At 36.4% G+C, this 26,758-nt stretch overlaps 2 protein-coding genes and 1 pseudogene across 2 annotated transcripts; 2 read left to right on the forward strand and 1 right to left on the reverse strand.

Moving 5' to 3' along the window:
• Positions 1–221: 221 nt before the first annotated feature.
• Positions 222–4,733, reverse strand: LOC109019742 (NADH dehydrogenase [ubiquinone] flavoprotein 1, mitochondrial-like). The gene is made up of 3 exons (XM_019002104.2): positions 4,611–4,733; positions 1,730–3,200; positions 222–928 (listed from the first exon to the last, which is right to left on the reverse strand). The coding sequence occupies exons 1-2, from the start codon at positions 4,611–4,613 to the stop codon at positions 1,743–1,745; spliced, it is 1,461 nt and encodes a 486-aa protein (XP_018857649.2). The 5' UTR covers positions 4,614–4,733; the 3' UTR covers positions 222–928; positions 1,730–1,742.
• A 3,330-nt stretch (positions 4,734–8,063) lies between these two features.
• On the forward strand, positions 8,064–11,057 carry LOC109019379 (annotated as a pseudogene).
• Positions 11,058–12,371: 1,314 nt separating this feature from the next.
• LOC109019720 (probable pre-mRNA-splicing factor ATP-dependent RNA helicase DEAH4) lies at positions 12,372–24,553 on the forward strand. The gene is made up of 16 exons (XM_035684577.1): positions 12,372–12,685; positions 13,298–13,390; positions 13,498–13,602; positions 13,772–13,989; positions 15,573–15,625; positions 15,760–15,876; positions 17,556–17,647; positions 18,128–18,214; positions 18,337–18,551; positions 18,639–18,731; positions 19,512–19,635; positions 20,653–20,800; positions 21,366–21,435; positions 23,283–23,443; positions 24,094–24,269; positions 24,379–24,553. Exons 1-16 carry the CDS (start codon positions 12,486–12,488, stop codon positions 24,527–24,529), a joined length of 2,103 nt encoding a protein of 700 aa, XP_035540470.1. The 5' UTR covers positions 12,372–12,485; the 3' UTR covers positions 24,530–24,553.
• Positions 24,554–26,758: the final 2,205 nt, after the last annotated feature.

Genomic DNA, 26,758 nt, shown 5'->3' on the forward strand with positions numbered 1-26,758 from the left:
TAAAATTTATATAATAAAAAATTAATATTTTAATAATAGACTCTACTCTTTTTTAAAATAATTTCTCGACACTTATGTATTTCATAACTGTATGTAATATTACTATTTTGACGATGCTGGAGCCTTTTGCTGATGAAAATGGTAGATTTTTATGAAAAGTTCGCAATGAAGGTGCTTGCCTTTGACAAATATAATGAATGGGAAATATCAGTGGACTTCCATGATATTCAAGTTCTATATCCTTTGGACGGCAACGAAAAGTTGGAGTTGCATGTGTCCCTCCGAAGACGGCACTTGCTGATTACTGAAAAATAGATGTGCCTACTAAGAAGCAAGGGTGTTTCGCAACAAAGATGGAAGTCCCATTCTAATTTCTAATAGGCTTAAGTTTCCAATCTCGTAAACACGAACCACATGCTTCACGGGTGCATGTTGAGTTTGAGTTGACCACGATCGGCTCAATCGTCTATGCAAGTTCCAACTATCTAAACAGCTCGAGATCAGACCGCCCAATTCATATGACTTCCTGAGACACCCTTGTGTTTTTTGCAGTTGTTTGTGTTTCGGGTCTGAATCGATGAGAATTATAGCACGCAGTACTATTCGTTTTTTGCTGATAAGCTGTTGAATATGATCATTCTATGTCACAACAGAAAAAATGCAAATATTATTGACAAAATTCCTCAACATGTGATGTGACATAAAAAAGAAGTTTTAATGAAACGTTTAAACATGAATTAATCCCTTCCCAGCATATCCAGAACGAATCATGGTTTCTCTGGGGCAGTGAATGAAGTCAGATTTGATAAAGCTTAGCAACAAACAGAATATCAAATGGACCACCAGAAGCCTGAGTAACCCATCTTCCCAAAATCTGGGGACCCTGTCTTCATTTTATTCAATGATATTCACTAGTAAAGCATTTAGCCTACAAAACAGAAACAAATTCATCCTTAGCCCACAGCAAAGATTTGTCAAGACATTTATTACCAATACTGCAACCAGCAACGAACAAACATATCCTACCCTCCAGACGGTGGAAGATCTCAAGGTGATTTCTAAATCTACTTGGACTATGTTAAACATTTTTTTCCTGTTGAACTAACACAGCAATGTCGAGCCTATTTTGGAGTCTATTTCTTTCTCTTTTTCAGTATTCTGAGAAAAAGCATGCATAAGAATTACTTTCATATATATTAAGGTCTCATATCATTAACTGAACTTTGTAAACAGGATTGCTCGTCCAGCATGTCTTACATACCAATACAGTTGATTTTTCCTCAGTCAAATGACTCAAAACATGAAGTGGGGTCATGCAATGAGGTGAAGTAGCCTCTTTTTTATGCTAAGTGCCCGTGAGCAATGATCAAAATGTTTTCTTATGTGTTTTCACATGATTCCCAGTAAAGAACCATGACGACATGAAAGAATGCATAGCCCAACTGAACAAGTAATGTTCTGTAACCACTTATATTCCTCCAAGAAGCAGAAAAATTTAGTCGGATTCCATGATGAAAGCAGCAACATTACTAAAACTACATGCCCTCCAGTAAGTGAGAAATAGTAGCCGAGGCCATTCAGCCACTACAGTCCTCTCTACATGATCACTAAACAAAGGCAACACAAACTGTCTTCTATCTAGTAACATTACCGACCAAATCACCCAAGTTAAGCAGCTATATTCTTTCTTTCTCATCATTTAATAAATACAAAATGAAAGAATAATAACCTGAGCAGAAAGCTTAAGCAGCAGCCTCCAGTAACTCCTTCTCGGCACGCTCCTTGATCCTTCTCTCAAGCTCTGGCCTAAAGTGCCTAATAAGACCCTGCACTGGCCAAGCAGCAGCATCCCCCAATGCACAGATTGTGTGCCCTTCAATCTGTTTGGTTACCTCCTGAAGCATGTCAATTTCTTCCAGCTTTGCATTCCCAACTTTCAATCTTTCCATAATCATCCAAAGCCATCCTGTCCCCTCCCGACAAGGTGTGCATTGCCCACAGCTCTCATGCTTGTAGAAGTAAGAGAGCCTTGCAATTGCATCTACAACATCTGTCGATTTATCCATCACAATCACAGCTGCAGTCCCCAATCCTGACTGGACAGCCTTGAGTGCATCATAATCCATCAGCACATCGTCACATATGTGCTTGGGAAGCAGTGGCACAGATGAACCACCTGGAATTATAGCAAGTAAATTGTCCCATCCACCTCTAACACCTCCACAGTGCCTTTCTATCAATTCTTTCAATGGTATACTCATCTCCTCTTCAACGGTGCAAGGCTTGTTCACGTGTCCAGATATGCAATACAATTTTGTCCCCGAATTATTCTTCCTACCAAAGCTGGCAAACCACTCAGGTCCACGCCTTAAAATGGTTGGAGAAACAGCCACTGTTTCCACATTTGTCACAGTGGTAGGGCAGCCATATAACCCTGCATTAGCAGGGAAAGGAGGCTTCAATCTTGGTTTCCCTTGTTTCCCTTCAAGACTCTCCAAAAGTGCCGTTTCTTCACCACAAATATAAGCCCCAGCTCCATAGTGGATATGAACATCAAAATCATAACCGGATCCACATGCATTCTTGCCCAATAATCCAGATTCATAGGCTTCCTTTCTGGCCCTTTCAAGGTTTATTCGTTCATTCACATACTCACCTCTTATGTAGATATACGCTGCACTAGCCCTCATCCCTACCCCAGCAATTAGACAACCCTCCAATAGTTTATGTGGATCGTGCCGCATAATTTCCCTGTCCTTACAGGTCCCAGGTTCACTTTCATCAGCGTTGACAACAAGATATGAAGGACGACCATCGGATACTTTTGGCATGAAAGACCACTTTAGGCCGGATGGAAAACCAGCACCACCACGTCCACGGAGGCCAGACTTCTTCATTTCATTGACAATCCAATCAGCACCCTTGAGTACTAAGTCTTTGGTTCTGTACCAGTCGCCTCGTTTCATGGCACCTTTGAGAAAAGGGTCATGCAATCCATATAAGTTGGTAAAAATTCGATCTTCATCTTTCAAACCACCAAAATGGGTTTTCTCTGGCGGTGGGGGAGGTGGTGGAGGCTGTGGAGTATTAGCGATTGTGGCACCCTGAGTGCTGAATGTTCTAAAGCCAAGGCCCCTCAAGTCACTGTGGCGCCAAGCCAAAGCTGTCCTTCGCAAATAAGGAATACCCTTGATGGGTGCCTGTCAAATATTACATGTGAATATTGCAGTCAAAATAAATTCAGAAGTTAACTCATTTGAATTAATTCTTCTGTGTATAATCTAAGCCCATTTCAAGTATAAAAAACCAATACTACCTACCTTAGATATACCAACATGACCTGATCCACACATACAAGTATAACTGGAAAACGAATACCCAAGGGGTGAAAAACATCAACAGTGGAAACTGGTCTCAGAAATACATGCGCGCGCGCGCGTGTGTGTGTGTGTGTAGGGACTTCTTCTTTCATACTTTGTTGCTCTGGGCCTCTTCTATTGTATGGGATGGAGCGAGACTTAATGTTTTGTACACTACTATCAGTAGCACATAGTTTGTAATTAGGCTCTTTCTTGTATACTTTCTGTGTACTCGGGCTTTGCCTATTTACGTGGATCAATAAAACTTCTTTTTACCTATCAAAAAAAATATATATGTGTGTATGTATGTATCTGTTTTGCGAACAATTCCTTTTTCTTTCTTCTTTTTCCTTTTTGGGGGTGGGTGTCATCTTATGTGAGCATTAGCTCTAGGCTCCATTTGTTTAGACTAATGTTAGTCGCATGGAAAATATTTCCATAGGTAAATTTTTTCTTAAAAAACTCTTGGAGAAATATATTTGGTCAGATAACATGCGCCTTCCTTACTAAGGTGGACAACATCATCAGAATCTGATTCTATGATCTCCAATAGCAGGTGCAGACTGCAAGGTGATGATGCCCAAAACTCATATGAGTTGTCAGGATTACTATACCCGATCTTTATGGCCTCCCCAATGGGTGCATTGAAATAACACCGATAAAATAATAACCAATGAAATCTCGATCAAACTTAGCTTCCCAAGAGCAGCACATATTTCTATCAAAATAAAAATTTCTATACAAACTGAAGATGGATTTCAAAAGGCCGAGTAAACATCTGTCTACAATCTCACGCAACGAAAACTTTGAGAGAGAACTTGCTAAGTGCGTCTAGAAGTCGCAACAAAACTTAATTAATTAAGTAAGCAAATGTTATTTCCTCTTAGAACCCCCTAATACTCTGCACTTACCAGCTGAACCATTGTAGAGGAAGGAAAATAAATAGAAAATCTTAGCTCAGCTCGCAAATTTTCAATCGTTGGGGAAGTTCAATCGAACCTGACTCAGAGATTCCTAACCTTGAGAAAACTTTCCCAAATTGATAGAGCAATAAATCGGATCTACTAGATCAATTCGGGATAAAATAAAAATTCATAGGCCGCGAAAACACTCAGATTGATTAAAACACGAAAATGAGTTACCTAAGTAAAACCCTACGGCAAGAGAGAAAACCTCAAAGTAAAGGTAAAAATAGGCATAAAATTAAAATAAGGATGATAAATGGAGAGCGGAGCGAAGTAAAATGGGTACCATAAGGGGAGAAGTTGCCGATGAGCTCTAATTCGTAGGCGGTTCTCAGGTGATTGACAAGAAGGACTTCTGGAAGAGGGACTAAACGGAACGAAGAAGATTTGGAGGTGGGAAATGATTCCCTACACTCGCGGACACCGGTAGATCTAATGGTTGAGATTCTTGACATAGATTACACGTAGCAAACTTTTGAGTTGGGCTTTCTGACACTCTCTGAAGAGTCCGAACCCAACCTTTTCATGTGCAGTCTCTTCTGTTAGCCCATGAGTTTCGTTATTTTCCCAATTTCTATCAATTTATTTTATCTTATTATTATAATTTTTTAAATTTTTATATAAAATAAAATAAAAAATTTTATTTTTTCAAATTTTTAAATTAAAATAATATTAAAAAATATATTTTAATAATATTTTATTTTATTTTTAATTTTAATTTCAACGCAAAAACAAATGAGGTGCGTATTGATTCCAACATGTTGCATTGCATTAATCGATGTTGGAGATTTTTATTTCTTTTTGAACTAGGATGCTTGTAGATTTTTGAGACTCCGATGACGTGGTATGTGGCGGTGAAGTGGTGTTGCTTGGTGTTTGGTTTGAATAAAGGAAAATGCTATTCCTCCAGAATATTTTCACCGAAAATTTCTATCGAAATTATATTTTTTATTTTTTTTATTTTTTTATTTTTACTTAGTGATTAAGGAATGTTTTTAAATGAATTTATGATTTTTTTATATTTTTTAAAAATATTTAAAGTGTTTAAAAAAATGATTGAAAAAAAAGCAAAAAAAAAAAAAAAACATTTGCCTTTCGGTAGAAGATTTCGGTGGAAATCTTCTGTGAGTGTAGCAGTTCTCTTGAATAAAACACCCTTTTTGCAAGTATATTGAATAATGTTATTTGTTGAGAGAGTTTAAATGAAATATTAAATAAATTTTATAATTTAATATATTACATCAAGTCATGTTAATTTACAGATTTATTTTTATAAGATCTCTTTATAATTAAAATATTTTTCTTTAAATAATAGTCTCACTACTTACAAGTTGTCAGACTATAATTTTAAAGATAAATACTTTAGTTCTTAAGAAATTTCATAAAAATAAACTCATAAATTGATGCGACTTCATGTATTATATTAAATTGTAAATTTATTTTTATTATAAAATAAATATTACCTACCACATAAAGTCATGCTAGTTTATTAATTTATTTTTATAAAAAAAATTATAATTATAGCAATTCTCAATTTAAAAAATTCAAATTACTCTATAAGTATGTATACCAGTACTATATAGTTATGTGAATGAACAGACTTGCGAATATAGTTTTTTTAAAATAAAACCAATATATTCATTTTTTTTTTTTTTAATAGAACCAACGTATTCAGCTTGACACGAGTAAGGATTGCAATGAAGTGGAGACATCAAACAAGACAGCATGATCAAGAGTTCTTTAATTTGTTAGATCAACTTTGGAGAAATATCTTGTTAATACAACAAATCGCAGGGAGAAAAGAATCATTTTTGGCTCGTGATGATGATTCGGACGTTGATGCGAAAATCTTTACGTTCATCCATAAAATAAATAATAAATAAGTGAATAAAAATAAATAAAAATAGATATTAAAATTTATATGATTCGGTATAATGCCTACATCAAATAGTTGTTTGGAAGCGAAATTCATTATGATATGTGATTTTTAAAGAAATTCATATGACTAACTCATCTCATAAAACCGGTTCAACAAGAGAAAATTATTCATTCTTTATAAACATACCCAATACATTGTCTACAGACAATGTGAGATTATTCCTCAATACCCTTCCTCATGTGCATGCCAGTATTTTTCCTGGTCCTTGTCATGGGATAAGTAGTGTGGATCTCCATTCGTCATGTGGGAGGCTCTGATACCATGAATAAATTAATGGACTTAACTCACCTCATAAAATCGATTCTACAAGTGATGGTTGTTCATTTCTTATAAACATGCCTAAGACCTTGTCTACAGGCAATGCGTAATTATTCTTCAACACCCTCCCTCACATGCAAGTAAATATTTTTTCTGACCACTATCGTGGGGAATGTAGTGTGGGCCTCATTTGTTTTGTGGCAAGCATCGATATCATGAAAAAATTAATGGGTTTAACTCATATAACAAAATCAGTTCAACAATAGATGATTGTTCATTCCTTATAAACATGAACATAATCTCACTCATCTCATAAATTTGTGTTAAAGAATAATCTCACATTGCCTCATGGATTTCTTTAATTTTACAATCTCTTATAGTTTCACATATCTCACAATATAATGAAGGAATTTATGGAATATCTTTTGGAGTCACTGTGTGTGGTGGAGTTTAGGCATATGGAGCTTATCTGGAGAGCCTATGGAGAGATCGTCGGATTTGTAGGATCTCTACCTTATATAGAGGTATATTTCATTGGAATGATTGAGTCAAACTTGCCTTGTAAAGCATTTTCTTTTTAGAAGTCTAAATCTATTTCATTTTAGGAGCATGAGTGTCTTTCCTTATATTTTTTTAATCTTATCTCTTAACTTGACTTTGGTTTTATTTCGAGATTAACTTTTTGGTCTTGTTTTGACCCCTACATATCTTAAGCGCAAATTTTTAATAAATAATGCTATATATAATCGTAGAGTGTTTAAGTATTACATAATTATTTAAAAAAAATTATTATTAAAAAATTATTATTTTTTTAATATTTACTAGCTATTTTCCTATCAATATCGTTTCTCATTTTAATTAGAGAAATAATAGTTGCAGTCGTGAGTACATAATTACTATATAATCAATTTAATAAATACGAGATTTACATGAAAAAAATTAATTTTTTAATAATAAATTTTATTTTTTTTAAAACGACGACACTTATATTTTCTACAGTGCATTACCCTTCCAATAAACGTATAAAGTGGAGACTGCAATATCGCTTTTTTATAACTGGCTTTGTAAAATGGCGAGATCCCCGAGGAAAATAACAAGTCAGCAGCCACATTGCACAATTCACATATATAATGCTTTTGTTATGTCCTTTTCTAGCTTTCTAATTGGTACTCATTTAGGAACAATATCATCATTCTTAACGCAAATCACTTCTGTATTGTTCTATAAATCCGAGCGTAAAATTCAGACCAAATACGGCAATACGTAACCAGAAATCCATGCGTGGGACAAGTGATTCAACAACGTATCAAACTGATGCGATTCTTTTCAGCAAGACGAGCTGAAGAAACAAGGAGGATACATGAGAAGAGGTTGGAGAGGTTAGCTGCACCCACTTTCGCTTTCCCCCCTCTCCTCGATAGATCGGCTTTTCAACGTCATAGCTTCTCTTACAAGCCAAAAGTCTTGAAGCCATTCACTGAGGCAAAGACTAACAACGCACGCACTTACGTTACGTGGAGATCAAAGCTCTGTCAGCCGGCAATGACGGTGTTCGTTTGCTCAGGCACCGGAGTTATCGCCGGAAATCATGTTTTACCCCCTGACTACGACGCAGATCAGGTTTCGCAGCGCCTAGTGGATGCTTCGTACAGCAACGATTTAAAGCTGGCATGTGAATGTATCATCAATCCTCTCGTGGACGTGAACTTCGTGGGAACAGTGAGCTTGAAGACGAGGAAGGCGGAGATTGTGTTGCACGATGAGTCGGCTCACGGGGTTCGCGTCGAGTACGAGGAGTTCAAGACCGAGGTCACCGCGCTGTTCCTCGCTGCTCATTCCGGAAATTTGAAACTTGTCAAGATGCTACTGGTAATGTATGGATTTTCTATGTATTTGTAATTTAGACGTACGAATTTGATATTTTTGAATGAAAATAGTAAACGATATGATCTGCTCCAGTGCTTTAAACCAATTATTAAGAACTAAAAAGGCTTATTTTTTATGTGCTTTGACAGAGTACTGGAGCTAACGTAAACCAAAAAGTGTTCCGGGGCTATGCGACCACGGCGGCAGTGAGGGAGGGTCATACGGAAATTCTGGAAGTGCTGATAAATGTTGGGGCATCTCAGCAGGCATGCGAGGAGTCTTTGTTGGAGGCAAGCTACCTGGGGATAGCCAGGCCAGTAGAGCTGCTTATGCGGTCTGACATGGTCCGCCCACAAGTTGCTTTGCATGCCCTTGTCTCTGCGTGCTGCAGAGGGTTTGTTAATGTTGTTGATGCACTCATTAAGGTAACTTTATCATGTTGGCATGTAGACACTTAATTTTGCAAATAAAATGTCTTCTTTTCTTTTTCATTTGCGAAGACAGATATTAGATTCACACCTGTTTTTCTGAGAGATTTGATAACAAATATATTAAATTCTCGTGCAACCTATCATTCAAACAAAAATATCCTGATTTTGTGACGGTATAAGGCATCTCTTGAGCTAGATAGGGTCATGTTGAAATTCCATGAGTCGAGGATGGTGATCCATCTCGATGTTTGAGAAGTTGAAATTGTTCAGTAAATTTGTTTTGTGCTATTGGCAGTGTGGTCTGGATGCCAATGCATCTGACAGGGTGCTGCTCAATCTTCGAAGCCTTTCCTGCACACTAATTTTGACTGCAATGCACTTGTTGCTGCCGTTGCTAGTCGGCAAGTTTCTGTTGTAGGATTGTTGTTGCAGGTAAGCTCTTCACACAATAGCTCAATCTCCCTCTGAAGTATGGATATGTTTGAAATTACTAGTGCACGATGTTTATTTTCATAGCTTGCCAAAACAAAACAAAAAAAAAAAGGAAAAGGAAAAGAAATTGGTATTTAGCTTACCACAACTCTTAGTTTTTGGACAATTTTATTTACACAAGCAACTTAATTGTATCAAGATTGTGTATGACCAGTCTATTATGGTTTCGACTGGCAAACAGATGGGCGTCAGGACAGATATCAAGGTACAGGTAGGTGCCTGGTCTTGGGACATGGATACAGGAGAAGAATTCCGGGTGGGTGCAGGGCTAGCTGAGCCTTACCCTGTAACCTGGTGTGCTGTGGAGTATTTTGAAGCGAGTGGTGCAATCTTGCGTATGCTTCTCCAACATCTCTCCCCAAACACACTTCACTATGGGAGGACTCTCATCCACCATGCCATCCTATGTAACAATGCAAGAGCAGTAGATGTTCTGTTACACTGTGGGGCGGATGTAGAATTTTCGGTGAAAACAACCTCGAAATCCGAGTTGCGCCACATTCATTTGGCTGCACTACTTGGACGTTCAGAAGTTCTTGAATGCTTGGTAAGTTCTGGCTGTGATATTAACTCTCGAACGGAATTTCGAGACACTGCATTAATGATATGTGCAAGGCATAAGAACGCAGAGTGCCTTAAGATTCTGGCTTCAACAGGTGGTCAATGTGCAAGCTCAATCGCAAACTCAACTGGATGGACCCTTGGCTTCCAGCAGGGAGTTGCAGAAGTAATTCGAGCAGGCAAGGTTGTTCAATCAAGCAACGCATCGATATTTTCTCCACTGTCGTTTATAATTCAAGCTAACGATATGGAAGCTCTGAAGAAAATCATCAAGGGTACGTACATTAATTTAGACGAAAAGGATGCAAATGGACTCTCAGCTAACATGGTGGCTGCAGCAAGGAATCGTGTGGAGGCTTTCCAGTTACGTGTTTATGCAGAGGCCGATGAAAAGCTACATGATAAACAGGGCGAGATGGCCGCCAGCCAATTTGAAGTAAACCAAAATAGCGGAATCTTTCAAAAGCTTAATAAGAATGAACATGAGCTAGAAAAAGGCTGCAATGGTTCTTCTGGATTTTATGCTCTACATCATGCGGCTCACCACGGAGACATAAATTCTGCTGAGAAACTAACGACTAGGGGCTACGATCTTAATGCGTTAAACGACGATGGATATACCCCGCTGATGTTGGCAGCCATGGGAAGCCATGGCAAGGTGTGTGAGCTCTTGATCTCTTGTGGAGCAAGATGCGACGTTGAGAACGAGAGACACGAGACTGCGCTGTCGCTGGCAATTAGGAAGAATGGATCAGGAAAAGACGCTGCAGCAGAGCGTGTGATAATGGATGAGCTTGCGCGGACGTTAGTGCTGGGCGGGACTCGTGTAATGAAGCACACGAAGAGTGGTAAAGGAGCTCCTCATGGTAAAAAACTGAGTATGGTAGGGAATGTTGGGATTTTAAGGTGGGGGAAATCAAACAAGAGAAATGTGATTTGTAAGGGTGCTGAGGTTGGACCAAGTGATGCATTCCGATGGAATCGGAGGAGGAAGTTTGATGCTGTTGAACCCGGAATGTTCCACGTGGTGACTACAGACAATAAGGTGGTGCATTTTGTATGTGATGGTGGGGTTGAAATGGCTGAGTTTTGGGTGCGGGGAATCAAACTTGTGACACGAGCCAGCTATTTTTGGAAGGGAAGAGAGCAGCACGTAAATGGATGTCTTTTATGCGAAATAGAGTAACTATAACTACAACGCACGGATCTTTTATATCTAAAAAAAATTGGGTCACATTATAAAATAAAATATTTTTCTTTACTTTTTCATAGTAAAGCTTGTATAAATCATTATACTTTTAAATGACAATTCAATAGCGTAGTTCACTACTAGATACAAAACAAAAGTTTTAAGATTAATGGAATCACCTCAAAGAGGCCAAGGTTGGCCTAGTTTATTTTCATAATTATTCTCAATTCATCCTATTTTATTTAATCATTATAATTTTTTTAAATTTTTATACAAAATAAAATAAATAATTCAATTTTTTAAAATTTTAAAATAAAAATAATATTAAAAAAATATATTATAACATTTTATTCAAATTTTAACTTTCATCTTAATTTATTTCATCTCATTTATGAAAACAAACGAGGCCTAAGGTGCAGTTTGAATAGTGAGTTGAGATGAGTGAGATGAATTGATATGAAAGTTGAAAGTTTAATAAAATATTATTTTTTAATATTATTGTTATTGTATAATTTAAAAATTTTAAATTATTTATTATATTTTGTGTCGAAATTTGAAAAAATTGTAATAATGAAATGAGATGAAACAATTCTTTGTATCCAAACAGGACCTAAGAGGATGATTGAATGCAGAGGTAGACATGAAATTTTTAAAATTCTCAAAACTTCTTAATTTTTTTCCTTGATTTTGTAGTACACTGATGATTGAAGCTTGATCTAATGTGCCTAGAACACCTTTGGCCTGCATGTTGCTGGTGGAACCAAAAGCTTTTGATCTTCAAATTATGATGAACGATGTTGAAAACGGATACGTGTGTGAGTTTCATGCAACCGACCACGAGTCACGACGATAGTCCCTTTGTTGAGTTTTGGGCAATCGATCAATGGATTCCACTCTACTGGTTTGTTTTCATAATTTTATTTTTGAAACTTTTTGCAACAATGGTTCAAGATATCCCTTTTAATAATATTAGTACTTTCTTTTAGAAAAAAATATTAATACTATACTAAATATATTTACCTTCAAAAAAGAGTTTTACTACATATAATTGATTTTTTATATTTTATTAATGTAATTGGTTAATTCAATTATTTTATATATAAAAAAATAAAACAATTAATCACATTAGTTGAATGAATAAAAAATACATAAAAATGATTTTACGTAAAAAAAAATTACCAAAAAAAATCAATATTATGACATGTAATTTTAAAAAATATATATTTTCTATAAATTTTAACCGTTAGAATTAGGCGAGTGTACCATTTAAATAGAAAAAAATAAAGAATCAAAGGGTCGTTCTAAAGCGCGGGCACTCAAAAATTGGGTTCTAAAACCCTAATTCTCCTTTTTATTCCAATAGAATCTCTAAAAACCCGTTTTAGTTTTTGAACTCTGCTGCTTGGAGATTTGTTTGGATCATCCATGGCGAACCTTCCGATCATTCAGTTCGAAGATCAAATCATAGAGACGGTGGAGCGGAACTCAGTGGTGGTGATAATCGGAGAGACTGGCTCGGGAAAGAGCACCCAGCTCTCTCAGATGCTACACCGGAGAGGCTACACCAAGTCTGGAATCGTCGGCGTCACTCAGCCTCGCCGAGTTGCCGCAGTCTCCGTGGCTAGGTAGAGTTCCAATGTTTCGACGATAGACTTGGGTTTTTGGGACGACGGTGTAATTTGAAAGCAAAGAACGAATTTGTTTATGATAGTGTTGTTTGTTAAAGGTTCTTACGAAAAATCATGTATGCTTTTATTGTTCCTGAGAAAATTGAGGAGAGGAATGTTACTTTTCCCAATGTAGGAAACCGTTGAAAGAATCAAATTCCACTGAATTCATCCTCATACCGTTATTTTGCCTCGTTGACTCAAATTTAAGAGTATTCTAATAAAAGATTATGGAAAACTTGATTGAAAATGGTGCCCCTTTTAATATTTGCTTCAATTCACTCGCAACTAAACAGTGGATATTGGTTATGTTGCTAAAGAGGGACATGCGATCTTGAATTGTCAGTTGGCTGTTGCGCTAGCTGGTTGTGCAAATTCTGTTTTCTGGAAGTATTTGTGCGGCTGATTCACTCATAATAATGTATTTTTTCTGTTTTAGTTTTTTGAGTGACATCAAAATGTGTATTGTTTTTGGCAAGTGAAAAACAGTTCATAAGAGAAAATTCAATTGCTAATATCCTTGACCAGAATTTTCTACTGGTTTCTCATTTGATGATTTAATGTTCACAGGCGGGTTGCCCAGGAGCTTGGTGTTCCGCTTGGGGATGAAGTGGGATATGCTATCCGATTTGAAGATAGAACCTCAGAGAGGACTCGTATCAAGTAAAAGATTTACTATATGTTAACTGAGACTTCAATCATAGATTGATAATTGTCACTTGAGTTTTGTTGAGCCAATGTCATTAATTTTGATCTGGTGAACTGCTCAGATATCTTACTGATGGAGTCCTACTTCGTGAGAGTCTATCTAACCCTGAGCTTAATCAGTATTCGGTAATCATACTGGATGAAGCTCATGAGAGGAGTCTGAACACGTAAGATTTACTCTGTGTGCCTATTCTATGTCAGTTTCGGTTTGGTTTGAGGCCATTAGTCTACATCATGTGTTGTTCCCTGTTTTTTTAAAGATGTAGATTTTCTATTTTTGCAACTCTGTGTGCATTTTGAGTATGCACTTTAACCATGGACACATTATTTTGTCAGGGATATATTGCTGGGACTAGTGAAACGCTTGGTTGGAGTGCGTGCCTCCAATTTAAAGGTTCTTATCACTTCAGCAACTCTTGATGGTGAAAAAGTATCAAAATTCTTTTCAAATTGCCCCATACTAACTGTCCCAGGGAAGTTATACCCTGTTGAGATATTGTACAGCAACGAGCGCCCTAAAAGCTATCTTGAGTCGTCTTTAAAAGCAGCTCTTGGTATGATTAAGCTATTAGTCCATTCCTAATGCCACGATAAGAGATTCTATACCATAAGTTTGTGTAGCTTGTTTCTGTTGTTTTGTAGGTTTTTTTTGTTTTGTTGTCATGCACTTATGGAATATTTATGAAATGTTAATGCAGAGGGTATATATGCTTTTTATATGGTGACCAAGATCCCTAATTTTTAGGATATATAGGTAGCAGTAACTGTGTTTTTTTTTTTATAAGAAAAACTTTATTTAATGAAACTAGGTGAAGCTCATGTTCACATGAAGTATACAAAAGAAGCACCTAATTACATTCTAGAAACTTGAAAAGAAAACAAAAACTCACGAGCATTTCCTCCCTTAAGGAAAATAACCGAGAATCATTGCAGCAAGGAAGACACAAACAATTTCCAGATATCCTCAACGGTTTGCTCCTTATCGTCGAAGCACAGCTCATTCATTTCTATACATAAACACCACATAATACACGAAAGAATCATTCTCCAGGATGCGGTCAACTGAGAGCTTCTGTGCCACCTATTCCAACATGCTAGTAGATTCACCACTCTCATTGGCATAACCCAACTCAACCCAGCTCTACTAAGAACCCCAACCCATAACTCCCTAGCCACCTCACAATGTAAGAGTAAATGATCAATTGATTCACCATTTTCTTACACACAAAACACCACTTCATAACAACCATGCCACGTTTCCTCAAATTGTCATTCGTCAAAATCTTCCCAAGTGCAGCTGTCCAAGTGAAAAAAGCAACTTTAGACGGCACAAACGCCCTCCAAATTCTCTTCCACGAAAAAGAGAATTGCTGCTAACCAGACAACACCTTTATAATAAGATTTAACAGAATTTTTTTTGCTCCTCGTGTGTTTCCACAACATTTGATCCCTCTCATTTCCTCCTATATCCAGAGAATACAAGAAATTGAAAAAATATGCAATCTCATTAAGTTCCCAATCCTGTACATTTCTGAAGAAAGTAACATTCCAATGCATAGTCCCACTAGCACGACTCAACATCTCTGAAACAGCAGGCTGCTGATTTCCAGCCAAGCTGAAAACAACCGGGAAATAGAATGAAGGGCTCTCTCACCACACCATTCATCGTACCAAAAACGAATTCCTGCACCCTCTCCAACCTCAAACTTAGTATCTTTTACAAAATTGTCCCACCCCTTTTTAATATATTTCCATAAACACACACCATAAGATCCCCTACCCTCCTTAGAGCACCATCCCCCCCAATCAACTCCGTTTTTTCGATCAATAACCTCTCTCCACAATGAGTCCCCTTCCATTTGATACCTCCATAGTCACTTCCCTAACAATGCCTTATTAAAATTACTCAAGTTTCGCATCCCCAAGCCTGCATTCACAATTAGGCAGCACGCCCTTCCCTAGCAGTAGCCATGTTAATCAGATATTGGTTAGCTTGATTATGTTCTACACTTAGAACATCGTCCACTGCATTTCATGTTTGAAGTTTTATGTTTGTTCTCTAGGTTCTTATTCCTGTATGCTATGGACTGAAGTTTTCACTCGTGTATGAGTCTTGCTGACTAATTTTTTCTTGTAGACATACACGTTCGGCAACCAGAGGGTGACGTCCTAATATTCATGACTGGACAGGTGGGCTTTTATTTTTCATTTTATTTTTTTGGGGTGCATGTTATACATGTGATTTATGCTTCTGAAGTATAATTATTTTTTTAATGCTTCTTGTGCAATGGTTCTATTGATTGAAAAAGTTACATCTTATGTAGGATGACATAGAGAAGTTGGTATCAAAGTTGGAGGATCGAGTTCAAAGTCTAGATGAGGGTTCCTGTATGGATGCCATCATCCTTCCCCTTCATGGTTCTTTGCCACCTGAAATGCAGGTTGGTTTTTTCATCTTATATATTTTGAATTTCTGGATGGAACTTTTTTTTGATACGTAAGAGATAATATTATTGATATGAATTTCTGGATGGAACTTGAAGAAGATTTAAATATTTCTTTCTCTTAAGGTGTTCGATTCTTTAATGTTATTCCTACTGGCTACCTGTTAGGTTTTAGAGTCTGTAGCATGATACTAAACACTCTAGTTCTTCCAAAAGAACATTTGGTCCCATTTTATTCCTACAAAATCATGTGTATAAGAACCTTTTTTCTTTATGTGCAATGGTTTATCTTAGTTATTTGTATATCGGTGTGGGTGTTTGGAAATTCATTCGGAATGGATGGGAAGACATACTCGGTAATTTCAGACTTGAGGTGGGAAGGGGCATGCAAATCAGGTTTTGGCATGATATTTTGTGTGGCGATGTGACCTTGGAAAATGCTTTCCCCTCTCTTTATAGGATTGCGTCAGACAAGGATGCTTCCGTGGCTGATAATATGAGCATTTCCACTAATTCTCTTCATTGGTCCATGGGTTTTTCTAGAGCTGTACAGGATTGGGAGGTGAACGACATTGTTGATTTCTACAATGTTTTATACGCGCTGAAAGTGCAAGCAGATAGGAAAGACAGATTACTATGGACACACACCGATAACAAGAAATTTTTCAGTCCACTCTTATTACAAGTTTTTGACGGTTCATCCCTCCAATGCCTTTCCTTGGAAGAGCATTTGGAGGAGCAATGCTCCCCTCAAAGTTGCCTTTTTTGGCTGGTTGGCGTCCCATGGGAAGATATTGACTATTGATAAGCTGAAAAAGCGAGGCCTCTACTTAACCGATTAGTGCTTCATGTGTAAACACAGCAGCGAATTAGCAAACCATCTACTTTTCCACTGCGAAGTAGTCAAGGCTTTATGGGATGACATCTTCACTAGGCTTGGTATTGCATGGGTTATGCCTAGGAGGGTATTGGATTTATTGTCGTGTTGGAGAGGGACTAGGGGCAACCGTCACATTGCAGCTGTTTGGAAGATGGTGCCTCGATGCTTAATGTGGTGCACATGGATTGAACGAAATGGTCGATGTTTTGAAAATAGGGAACGCTCCGGATAGTTTTAGGGCCTTTTTCTATCACACTTTGTTGCTTTGGGCCTCTTCTATTGTATTGAATGGAGTGAGTTTTAATTACTTGTATGCTACTTTCCGTAGCGTGTAGTTTGTCACTAGGCTTTTTCTTGTATACTTCCTATGTGCTTGGGCATTACCTTTTTACGTGGATTAATAAAACTTCTTACTTGTAAAAAAAAAAAAAATAATGTGGTAATTGTGTATTGAGTAAACCATTTAGTTAGGTCATCAGATATGGCTAAAGTATTTTGTATGAGCGGTCAAAGAGTTTTTTGGTTTTTCGTTTGTAACAAATCACTTTTTGCCTTGACTAACTGAAATCCTGATTTAACATATTTGGTGCCACAACTTCATAAAGCACACGAGTCTGGTTGATTTTTTATTTTTAAATGAGCTGTCTTTGGGTTTGATTGGAAATATAGCTTGTAATCTTTTACTTCATTGCATCCTAAATGCATCCTATTTCAAATATAATTGTTAACTGCCTTGAGCTGATTCAGTAGAATTATATAAAATGATAAAGTTATTGGATTTTCTATGATCCTGCAGGTGCGTGTATTTAGTCCTCCACCTCCGAATTGCCGACGATTTATAGTTGCCACAAATATTGCTGAAACTTCGTTGACGGTTGACGGTGTTGTGTAAGAGACTTGATACTTGTGTCGAATTTATCATTCGCCTTATGTTCATCTGTTGTATTTTAGTCTATATTTATTTAATGTGCATTCCATCTGTTTAAGAGTTGGAAACTCTTGATTGTAATGGACTTAATGTCCATGATTTTCTACTTTCGGTTGTAAACCCGAGTTAGGTACTTCTCATGTATACTTCTTGTGTACTTGGGTTATGCCTTCTCTTCTTATGAATACAAATTCTTGATTACCTATAAAAAAAAAAACAGTTGGAAGACACCCACGCCCTCTCTTGTGTAACCCTCCCCCCGTTCAGGTTGATGCGGCTAGATACACTGCTCTTTTTGTTTCCCTTTTATTTTTTGTGTAATTGAATTGATTTTTTCCTTCTTATAATTAGGGGTTACTTATTGTGATCTTGAACATTGATATTGGTATAGTAGGTTCTTGTTAAACAGTTCACTTATATTTTGAATAATATAATGATAGGTATGTTATTGACTCTGGTTATGTCAAGCAACGGCAGTACAACCCATCAACTGGCATGTATTCCCTCGATGTTGTTCAAATTAGCAAGTATGCAGCTGATGATATCATGTTTTAATGTCGCTTGCAGCATATGTAAATGATTTTGGTAGCCTGAATGATTTTCTGTGCTGGCTGATGAGCAATCCAGTTGCATTTATTGCATTTTGCAGAGTGCAAGCTAATCAACGGGCAGGCCGAGCGGGAAGAACTCGCCCTGGGAAGTGCTATCGGTTATACCCTTCCACAGTTTATCATGATGAATTTCTGGATGTAACAGTTCCTGAAATACAGCGATCTTCCCTCGCTGGGAGTGTTCTCTATTTGAAATCACTGGACCTCTCTGATATGGATATTCTCAAGTTTGATTTTCTTGATCCGCCTTCACGTAAGAAGGCATAATTTCTTTGTTTTCTTCACTGTTCATGCATAAAATTATGATTTTACTCTTTAGATCTTGTTGGCTTTGCTGCAGTTGAGTCTTTAGAAGATGCTTTGAAGCAGTTATATCTCATTGATGCTATTAATGAAAATGGCTCTATCACAAGTGTTGGACGAACAATGGCTGGTACAAGATTCTCATCCTAAGTATGAAGTGTTTTGATGATGGTGAATAATAATAATGTGTAGCCATCATCTTGTGCCATGCGTGTTTTCTAGTAACTTGAAATTTTCAACATCATTTTCGTAAAGTCCTAATGTGGTTGTTTGGGATTTGTTAATAGTGCTTTAGATGAGTTTCTTATTGATGAATAGGTTACAAATGGTTGATAGATGACGAAACCAAGTCTTATTTATGTTTCTTTTATGCACTTACATTTGAACATCATAATTTTTATTTTGCTTCAATACATTATCTTTTATGTATCATTTTTGCCCTTACTAGTATCATATGATTGTGATTTCTTTGCTTAGCATCGTTTCATAAGCAATATTTTTTATTTGATAATTCTCTATATTGGACATTATTTCTATGGAAAAATACACTTTGCACTACCAGGCATTTTACACTTAGCACTCAAACTGCTAACACTATACATTGTATCCTCAGACTACTAAAAAGCTGCAATGTGAATCATCTATTAAGATTTGACAGCATGTCACATTCCCTATTTTTCATCTATTGTACTTGTGGAAATTAGACAAGGGAGCTATTTGTCAGCTTTTGGTAGTTTGTATGTAATTTGCTACTTATAAAAAAAAGTGTGTAATATGCTAGTTTTGGTAATTTGGGTGGAAAATGTAATAACTTCTGGTAATTAGGGGGTGCATAGTGTATGTTTCCTTTATTTCCATTTGAGGATTAGAACTTTGTGTTCACTTAGCATTTTCATCTGATTTTATCCAGAGCTCCCACTAGAACCTTCACTCTCCAGAACCTTAATGGAGGCAAATAAGTGTGGTTGCTTATTCCAGGCTTTGAGTGTTGCTGCCATGTTATCAGCGGAAACCTCATTGCTTCCTGGTCGAAGGTGAACTTATGGAATTATTATAGGTCTTCTTCTTGTGGATGCAATAAAAGTTTTGTTTTGTTATATTCAAGATTTTACTGTGTGGTCGGTCAATACTGTGTCCCCCAAAAAAAAAAAAAAAGGATACTTGGGGCTAGTTTGGTTGAGGTGCGGCTTTTCAGAAAACTGATCACTGCGTTATATGTGAATAATTACATGACTGTCATGCATTCATTGTCTAAAATTTTTTTCAAAGATTTTAAATTGCGGGAACATTACTATAATCTTGAGGGAGGGCAATTTTTAGATATCAATAAACATTAAAATTAACCAGTGAGAATACAAAGAGTTCAAAATAGATTAGTTAGGAGGTGAGGAAAGCAAATGGGTAATTAATGAAGACTCAATCACTGCAATAAGAAGTCTTTTTTTCTTCGAGAAGTAATAATAATTTGGTAGAAGAGCAAGTGGTGGGGAAGGCAAAGTGGCAAGTAATGGGAAATCAATAACTACAATAAGATGAAAAATCTTTTTTTTTTTCCGTCTCTATTGAATAAGTAATCATAAATTGTATGAAACCTTTTGTCTTCAAATTCTTCTTTTAAAAAATCTTAATGTCAAAATTTATTGGATAAATCAGTTGACATGGAAAAAAAAAAAGCAGAGCTCTTACTTTAGAAATTGTATATGTTATAGATAAAAAAAAAAGAAATTTTATATGTTATAGATAAAAAGCTGCAACAGGTTTTGAGAAACAACCCTTGGACTGCTTTGCAAAAGTCATCTAGAAATGACCAAATACCCTTATCAAAATAGGCTGCATGCTGAATTTGCTTTTAAAAGTTAAATCATCCATGGAGAAATTGTAAAGCTACAAAAAGCCCCACCAAACAGCCCTTAGTCGTCATGGATTAAGAAGCAGTTTTATGAGTGCATCACAGTGACTGTGTAAACAAGTTTTCATTTCTCTGCTAATTTTTACGTGGCCCGGTAAAGCTCTGTTTGATAATAGCTTTACCTCCATGGCTCCATTTGCAGCAAGAATACTGAAAAAAAGAGGAAACACAATTCCTCAAACCTTCCTGATGGGTCTGGCTGGGGTGATCACATCCAGCTGCTTCAGATCTATGAGCATTGGGATAGAACTAATTATAATATTGGTTGGTGCAAAGACAATGACTTGCAGGTAATATATTATTCTGTTCAGAAGGCATGCTGTATTTACAAGCTTGCTGTAAGACATTTCCATGTCAATTATTTAATGCCAAGGTCTTTGGATAAAGTCATGCAAGTAACATTACTGCAAATCTATGAAGTAGGGCCCAGTATGACATGCATTGCTCAGATTGTTACTTTTCTTGAGCCATGGGGCAAAGAAGTCTGCTATGGGTACTTGATGAGTACACTAGTTTGTCATTCTTTTTCCAGCATGCATTTGGGCCTTTTGTTGTGAGAAGGGAGTGCCACCAAATTGTATAGCTGAATTAGACTTAGGCCCCGTTTGGATAGTGAGATGCGATGAAATGATTTTAGATAAAAGTTGAAAGTTGAATAAAATATTATTAGAATATTATTTTTTAATATTATTATTGTTTTGGGATTTGAAAAAGTTGAATTGTTTATTATATTTTGTGTGGGAATTTGGAAAAGTTATAGTGATAAGATGAAACCGTTTCTGTAACCAAACGGGGCCATAGGGTATCTGCAATCTTGGCCTGATATATAATGCTTTTCAAACTTTCTGATTGTAGGTGCGGGGGATGTTGTTTGTCAAAGATGTTCGGAAACAATTATCTCAGATAATGCAGAAAATAACTAAGGGTTAGTATTCTACATTATTGAAGAGATTATATTTGAAGCAGATTGATCATATATTATCGTTGTAGTATTAAGATTTTACTTACAAAAAAGAGAAGGTAATCTTGAGATTTTCCTCTTGGTGTCGCTCCACGAAAATCTTGGTGTTACTCCACATAGGGGTGATACCCACATGGTGCGGGGTGGGGGGTACCCGCTGCCCACCCCTAACTCCACATATTGGAATCTCATGTTCTGGTCACCTGCTGAGTGCTGACAAGTGTGAAATTATTAATCTCTTTTGAGGCATAAATTTGTTGATCTTTCTTTTGCTCCGTCATTTGCCCATCCATGGTCTTTATCTAAGAAGATGGTTTAAACGTACATTACGTTTCAATATAAGCTTTTAGTAGTTGATACATTTGGTCCAAAGATCATTGGCACGCCCAATATTGAGCTTCCTTTTTGTTAACATGGTAAAACCATATTCTTTAACAGAACAATGACTTATTCTGTGTGTACAATATGTGAAGCTCTCATAATAGATTCCAATATTATAATGATTATAAGCTATGATTTATATGATTATTGATTCACTGAGATGAACACTGTTGATGTTACAAATCCGTTGATTTGGTAAAAAGATCATTTAAACAATCTTTTCCTGCTGGTCAAAATCTATGGACTTCGACACTTTCCTATCCATATTCTATTGTTCGTCGAAGTGTGAAGATCTATTTGTAGTTGGACACTTATTGGTAATTAAATTGCGCATTCCATAGAATTTGAACCTGAGACCCATCCACCAGCGCATACTTTTTTTTTTTTTTTATGTCGGGGAACCTCTCCAAGGCAGGGCCCTCCAGACCCACACCAGTGCTTACTTATTTTGGGTGAAAGTGTCTTTGGCAACTTTCAGTTGTACGGAAGAAACAAATATTAGTTTGGTTTGAAATCTGTGTCTTTGTGTTTCTTCTTCTTGCTTCTCTCGAATGCTAGATTGGGTCGATGAGATTGGGAGCCTGAATTTGCTGGCTTGGCATCTAGGCTCCCCCATCGAGCTCATGGTGTTCTTTGTCTCTGTACAAACTGATAGTTGTTTCTTGTGAAGGAGCTCTGATTTTACCATCTCTTATTAAACTTAGAAATGGTAATGAAAAATAATTCAAAATAATTCTTGAAAGGATAAAGGTCGTTAATTTGAAAAAACGGCAAGGGAGTAGTACATATGGGGATGCTTTTTAATATGATACATAAAACAGATTTTTTATAATAGTAGAAATAGGAGTATCCCAAGTACACATGATGTATACAAGAGAACACCTAGTTAGGATCTAGAGATTGTACATATAAAGATGCTAATTATGTAGAACATGAAACACCAGCAGTTAATGAACTGGTAAACTACAATTTTGATGATCTATAACATAAATCCTTCACATTCAAAGACAAAAAAAAAAAAAAAGTCACCGTTAGTATGAGCGTGTAATGCTTGGAAGCAAAGCTCTTGTTTCAGTGGGTTAAGAAGAGTTTGAGCAATTAGAATGCAATGAGAGCCAGTTATATGGTTTACAAATAATATTTAGAGTTACCCCTCACTCCATTCGGAGAGCCTTTGGGATCACCCTGTTTTAACATTAGCAGGATAAACATGGTTGCATTTGTTATGGGAATTGGACTAAAGATGAAACTGCCAGTATGGAAGAGGAAGATGTAACAAATTTCCCATTATTTGGTGTTTTTCAGTTTACTTATTGTAGTATTCTGTGATTGATCTGGTTCTGGTTTTCTTTCCACTTGATACCTTTTATGGATGTTATTCTTCTTCACTCTCTTCATGGTTTATGTGGTATTTGGTATCTGGAAAACAGGATCCCTAGATGTACAGGAAAATGGAAGGTGGAAAGAGAGTGAGCTTGATTACCGGAATTTGAGGAAAGCTTTGTGCATAGGTTTTGCAAATCAGCTGGCTGAGAGAATGATTCATCACAATGGCTATCGAACTCTAGGTTTTAAGCCCCAAGTAGTTCAGGTAATTAGTTTGGAATCTATTCCATGTTGCTTATACTAAGGGGATGTTTGGAAACAATTTCCATCTTATCCTATCTCATTTCATTTCCAAACATAATTAAAACACAAACACTTTCAAACTAATCATTATAATTTTTTCAAACTAATCATTACAACTCTCCCAAACTTCCAAACAATTCAACTTTTTTCAAATCCCAAAACGAAAATTATATTAAAAAATTATATTCTAACAATATTTTAACTTTATAATATTTTTTATTCAACATTTTCTCTCTCATTTCCCAAAATCCAATAAATACTTAACTCAAACTATCTCACAACTATTCACCAACCATCTTACTACAATTCACAATTTTCATCTCATCTCATTCCCCAAGCATCCCCTTTATCTTCTTCAAACATAGTTACAAAGAAATGATCTACAAATTTTGTCGATTTTACTCAACTTTTGGATGGTTGAACTTTACTTCAGTTTCATATTTGAAAAGCTTGATTTAACTAGGAAAGAGATTGTGGTGAGGTCTAGTTTGTTTAAGTTAATGAAAGCAGTTAGCAATGAGATTATTGAAGTCTAGAACCAGTGGCTCATATTTGTGGTCTTCGTTACCCATGGATTCAAGAAACCTGACGGTAAAATGTGTTTCATTTTAGGTGCATCCGTCTTCAGTGCTGAAACCAGATGCAGAGGGAAAGTTCCCAGAGTATGTTGTGTACCATGAACTCATTGCAACCTCACGCCCATACTTACGCAATGTATGTGCTGTAGAGATGAATTGGGTCATGCCCATTCTAAACAAGGTTAAGAAGATAAATATAAACAAACTGAGGTAAGTCAGTTTTGTCCTAAAGCATATTACAGGTGAAAACTGGTTTTGTATTTAATTTAAGGCCGCACATGAACATTGTTGACCTTGAGGCTTTTTGCTTATGGAACAGTGGTGGGACTGGTCCTATTAGAGAAGAAACTGAAGAAAAACTCTCAGACGTGCCGAAGAAAGAGATTAACATTGATGGGGTCCCTGGTGACCATGAAAATAGAATTCAGGCAGCTAGAGAACGTTTTCTTTCTCGTAAGGCAAAGAAATGAGCTTCATTTTTGCTCTTGATGATCTGAAAGTAAGTGAGCCTAGTTAGTAGTTGGTATGATGATAGAACGGTGGGATCAGGGGCCATGGCTTCTGAATTAAGGATTCCTTTATAGGGGACAAGTTTGGCGGTAAAGACTTCTAAAAAGGAGGGATATCCTGGTAAGTGCTGCCGACTTGATACTAACAGAAGTCATGCAAAGTGCAAAATATGATTGTTAACCCTGTTGAGACCTTTTTATTCAAGTCAATATCGTTTTAATCTTACCCAGGATATGCATTTGTGACGTGTATGCCTTGAAGGTTGTGATCCAGCACAGCTACAGTTTTCACTAGTTGTGTGCTGAAATATGGTTGTCTTTTACCACGAGGAGCATATTTACTTTGGTGTCCTTGCAGGCTTGGCCTATTCTGTACAACTGTTAAGGTATGCTAGCAGTTCCCCGTTTTCTTTCCCCTATTTGGCTGTAAGGGCAGGTTCCTGACTTGCACACTTCACATTAATTATGTTTGGCTATGTATCAATTGAATCAAATGTCATGCTATATTTCTGTACCATTTGATGCTACATATTTTTTAATCTAACTTGAACTACAAGTCTCACGTTTATTATAAAATTGCACGACATTTATCAAACTGCTTTGACATTTTTTTAACTGCATACCTCTCGGACAAACAAGATGCTCTAGCATTCTCTTGTTCTTCATGCCACTTTTTGGGTTTTAACTGCATATTCTTTGAACTACATTGTTCCGTGTGAGCCACCTGTCCTTTAAACTTGGCGTTTTCTTTTCCTGGTAAGGTGTATGTCTTTTCGGTTGCTCAAGAGAGTTACATTTGTACATTATTACAAAAATCACATATTGAGAATGTTATCCTTCGTACGGAAGAGAAATAGAATGACGTGGCTGTGGCTCAGTGATATTATTACAAAAACTGGTCTGGAACTAAAAGGAGATACTACAAGATGAGGGGTTTCTTGCCATTTGGTAGAGTTGCCTGATCTGTTTACAAGAGGATGTGGAAGAAGTGTAGCACTTCGTCTCTGGTTTGCAGAAGTGGATAGGCCGATAGGGTGCGTTAAAGCAGTTTCAGATATGGACGATGAGAAGCAGAGATACAGGTACGCACTCCAACAACCTGAATTTGTGGTACGAAAGTTCTGTTGCTCATTGGAAAATACAAGATCCGGTTCTCTGGTGAGAGGAGAAAGGAAGTGGGATTAGTATTTTTTTAAAAAACATAAATTAATTTCAGCCAAACCTCATTATTTAAATTTTCAGTTTTCATATAATATAGGTAAAAGATGAAGTCATGTTCGTATGGGTATATTATTTTGGATGGAAAAATAATTGAAATCGCCAAATTTATTATTATTTATAAAAAACTACCAAACAGAAAAATAATGGTTGTTTTCGTTCCTTTCCAATTTTTCTACAAAACGATAGTGATAGAAAATACGAAACATAATACTTTGCTTCTTTTAATCATCAATCATCTACATTTTGTATTTGAAACTATCAAAATTGATATGTTGTTTAACTAAATAAGATAGATATACGGTATAGACGAGTAAAAAAATAATTGTTATGGCACAACTTAACAAAACAAGTAGTATGGCATATTCTTGATGGTCAAATTGTGAAGGGTGTACATTATAATTTTTTGATAGCTTAAGAGCACTAGTAGTGGACTCAATTTAGTTAAATTTCAGTTAGATTGCATAAAAAATGACTACAATGGATTCAATATAACTATAGTAGTTTTAGCCAAAAGATTTTTTCACTGGCCAAATCTGACCGGCCCAAGTTGCTAGCTAAATATTATTTTGAGCATAAAAAATTATTCTCCCGCTTGCTATTTGTCCCGCACAAGGGCATAAAAATCTTGTTAAATGAAAATGTCAAAATTAATATTTAAATAGAATAGTGATAAATTTAGAGAGTTTGTTATTCGGTATTATTGAAAAGTGACTAGTTAAATTTATAGAAGTAAATTTTCTAGTTAAATTTTGGCCAAATTTTGTTGAATCCAGTACTAATACTCTAAAGGTGTAGCAAGAATTTGTAGTTGATGAAGGGAAGTGTAAAATAAGGGTAGCTGGATGGCACAAAAATGTATTATTCCCTAGAAAAAAAAAATATTACTTTTATTTCATTTTGTTTTTCAATACTCTCAAATTTATATCCTACCTACCAAAGGAGCCGTAAGGAGTCTTGATTAAAGGTTGG

Source organism: Juglans regia, chromosome 13, assembly GCF_001411555.2.
Source record: "Juglans regia cultivar Chandler chromosome 13, Walnut 2.0, whole genome shotgun sequence".
NCBI lineage: Eukaryota > Viridiplantae > Streptophyta > Magnoliopsida > Fagales > Juglandaceae > Juglans > Juglans regia.

Excerpts from the sequence above, each read along its gene's own strand:
- LOC109019720 (XM_035684577.1), top strand. The coding sequence starts at position 12,486 with ATGGCGAACCTTCCGATCATTCAGTTCGAAGATCAAATCATAGAGACG. Across the intron at positions 15,626-15,759 it reads TAATATTCATGACTGGACAG|GATGACATAGAGAAGTTGGT; the intron begins GTGGGCTTTTAT and ends CATCTTATGTAG. Across the intron at positions 24,270-24,378 it reads ATAAATATAAACAAACTGAG|TGGTGGGACTGGTCCTATTA; the intron begins GTAAGTCAGTTT and ends CTTATGGAACAG.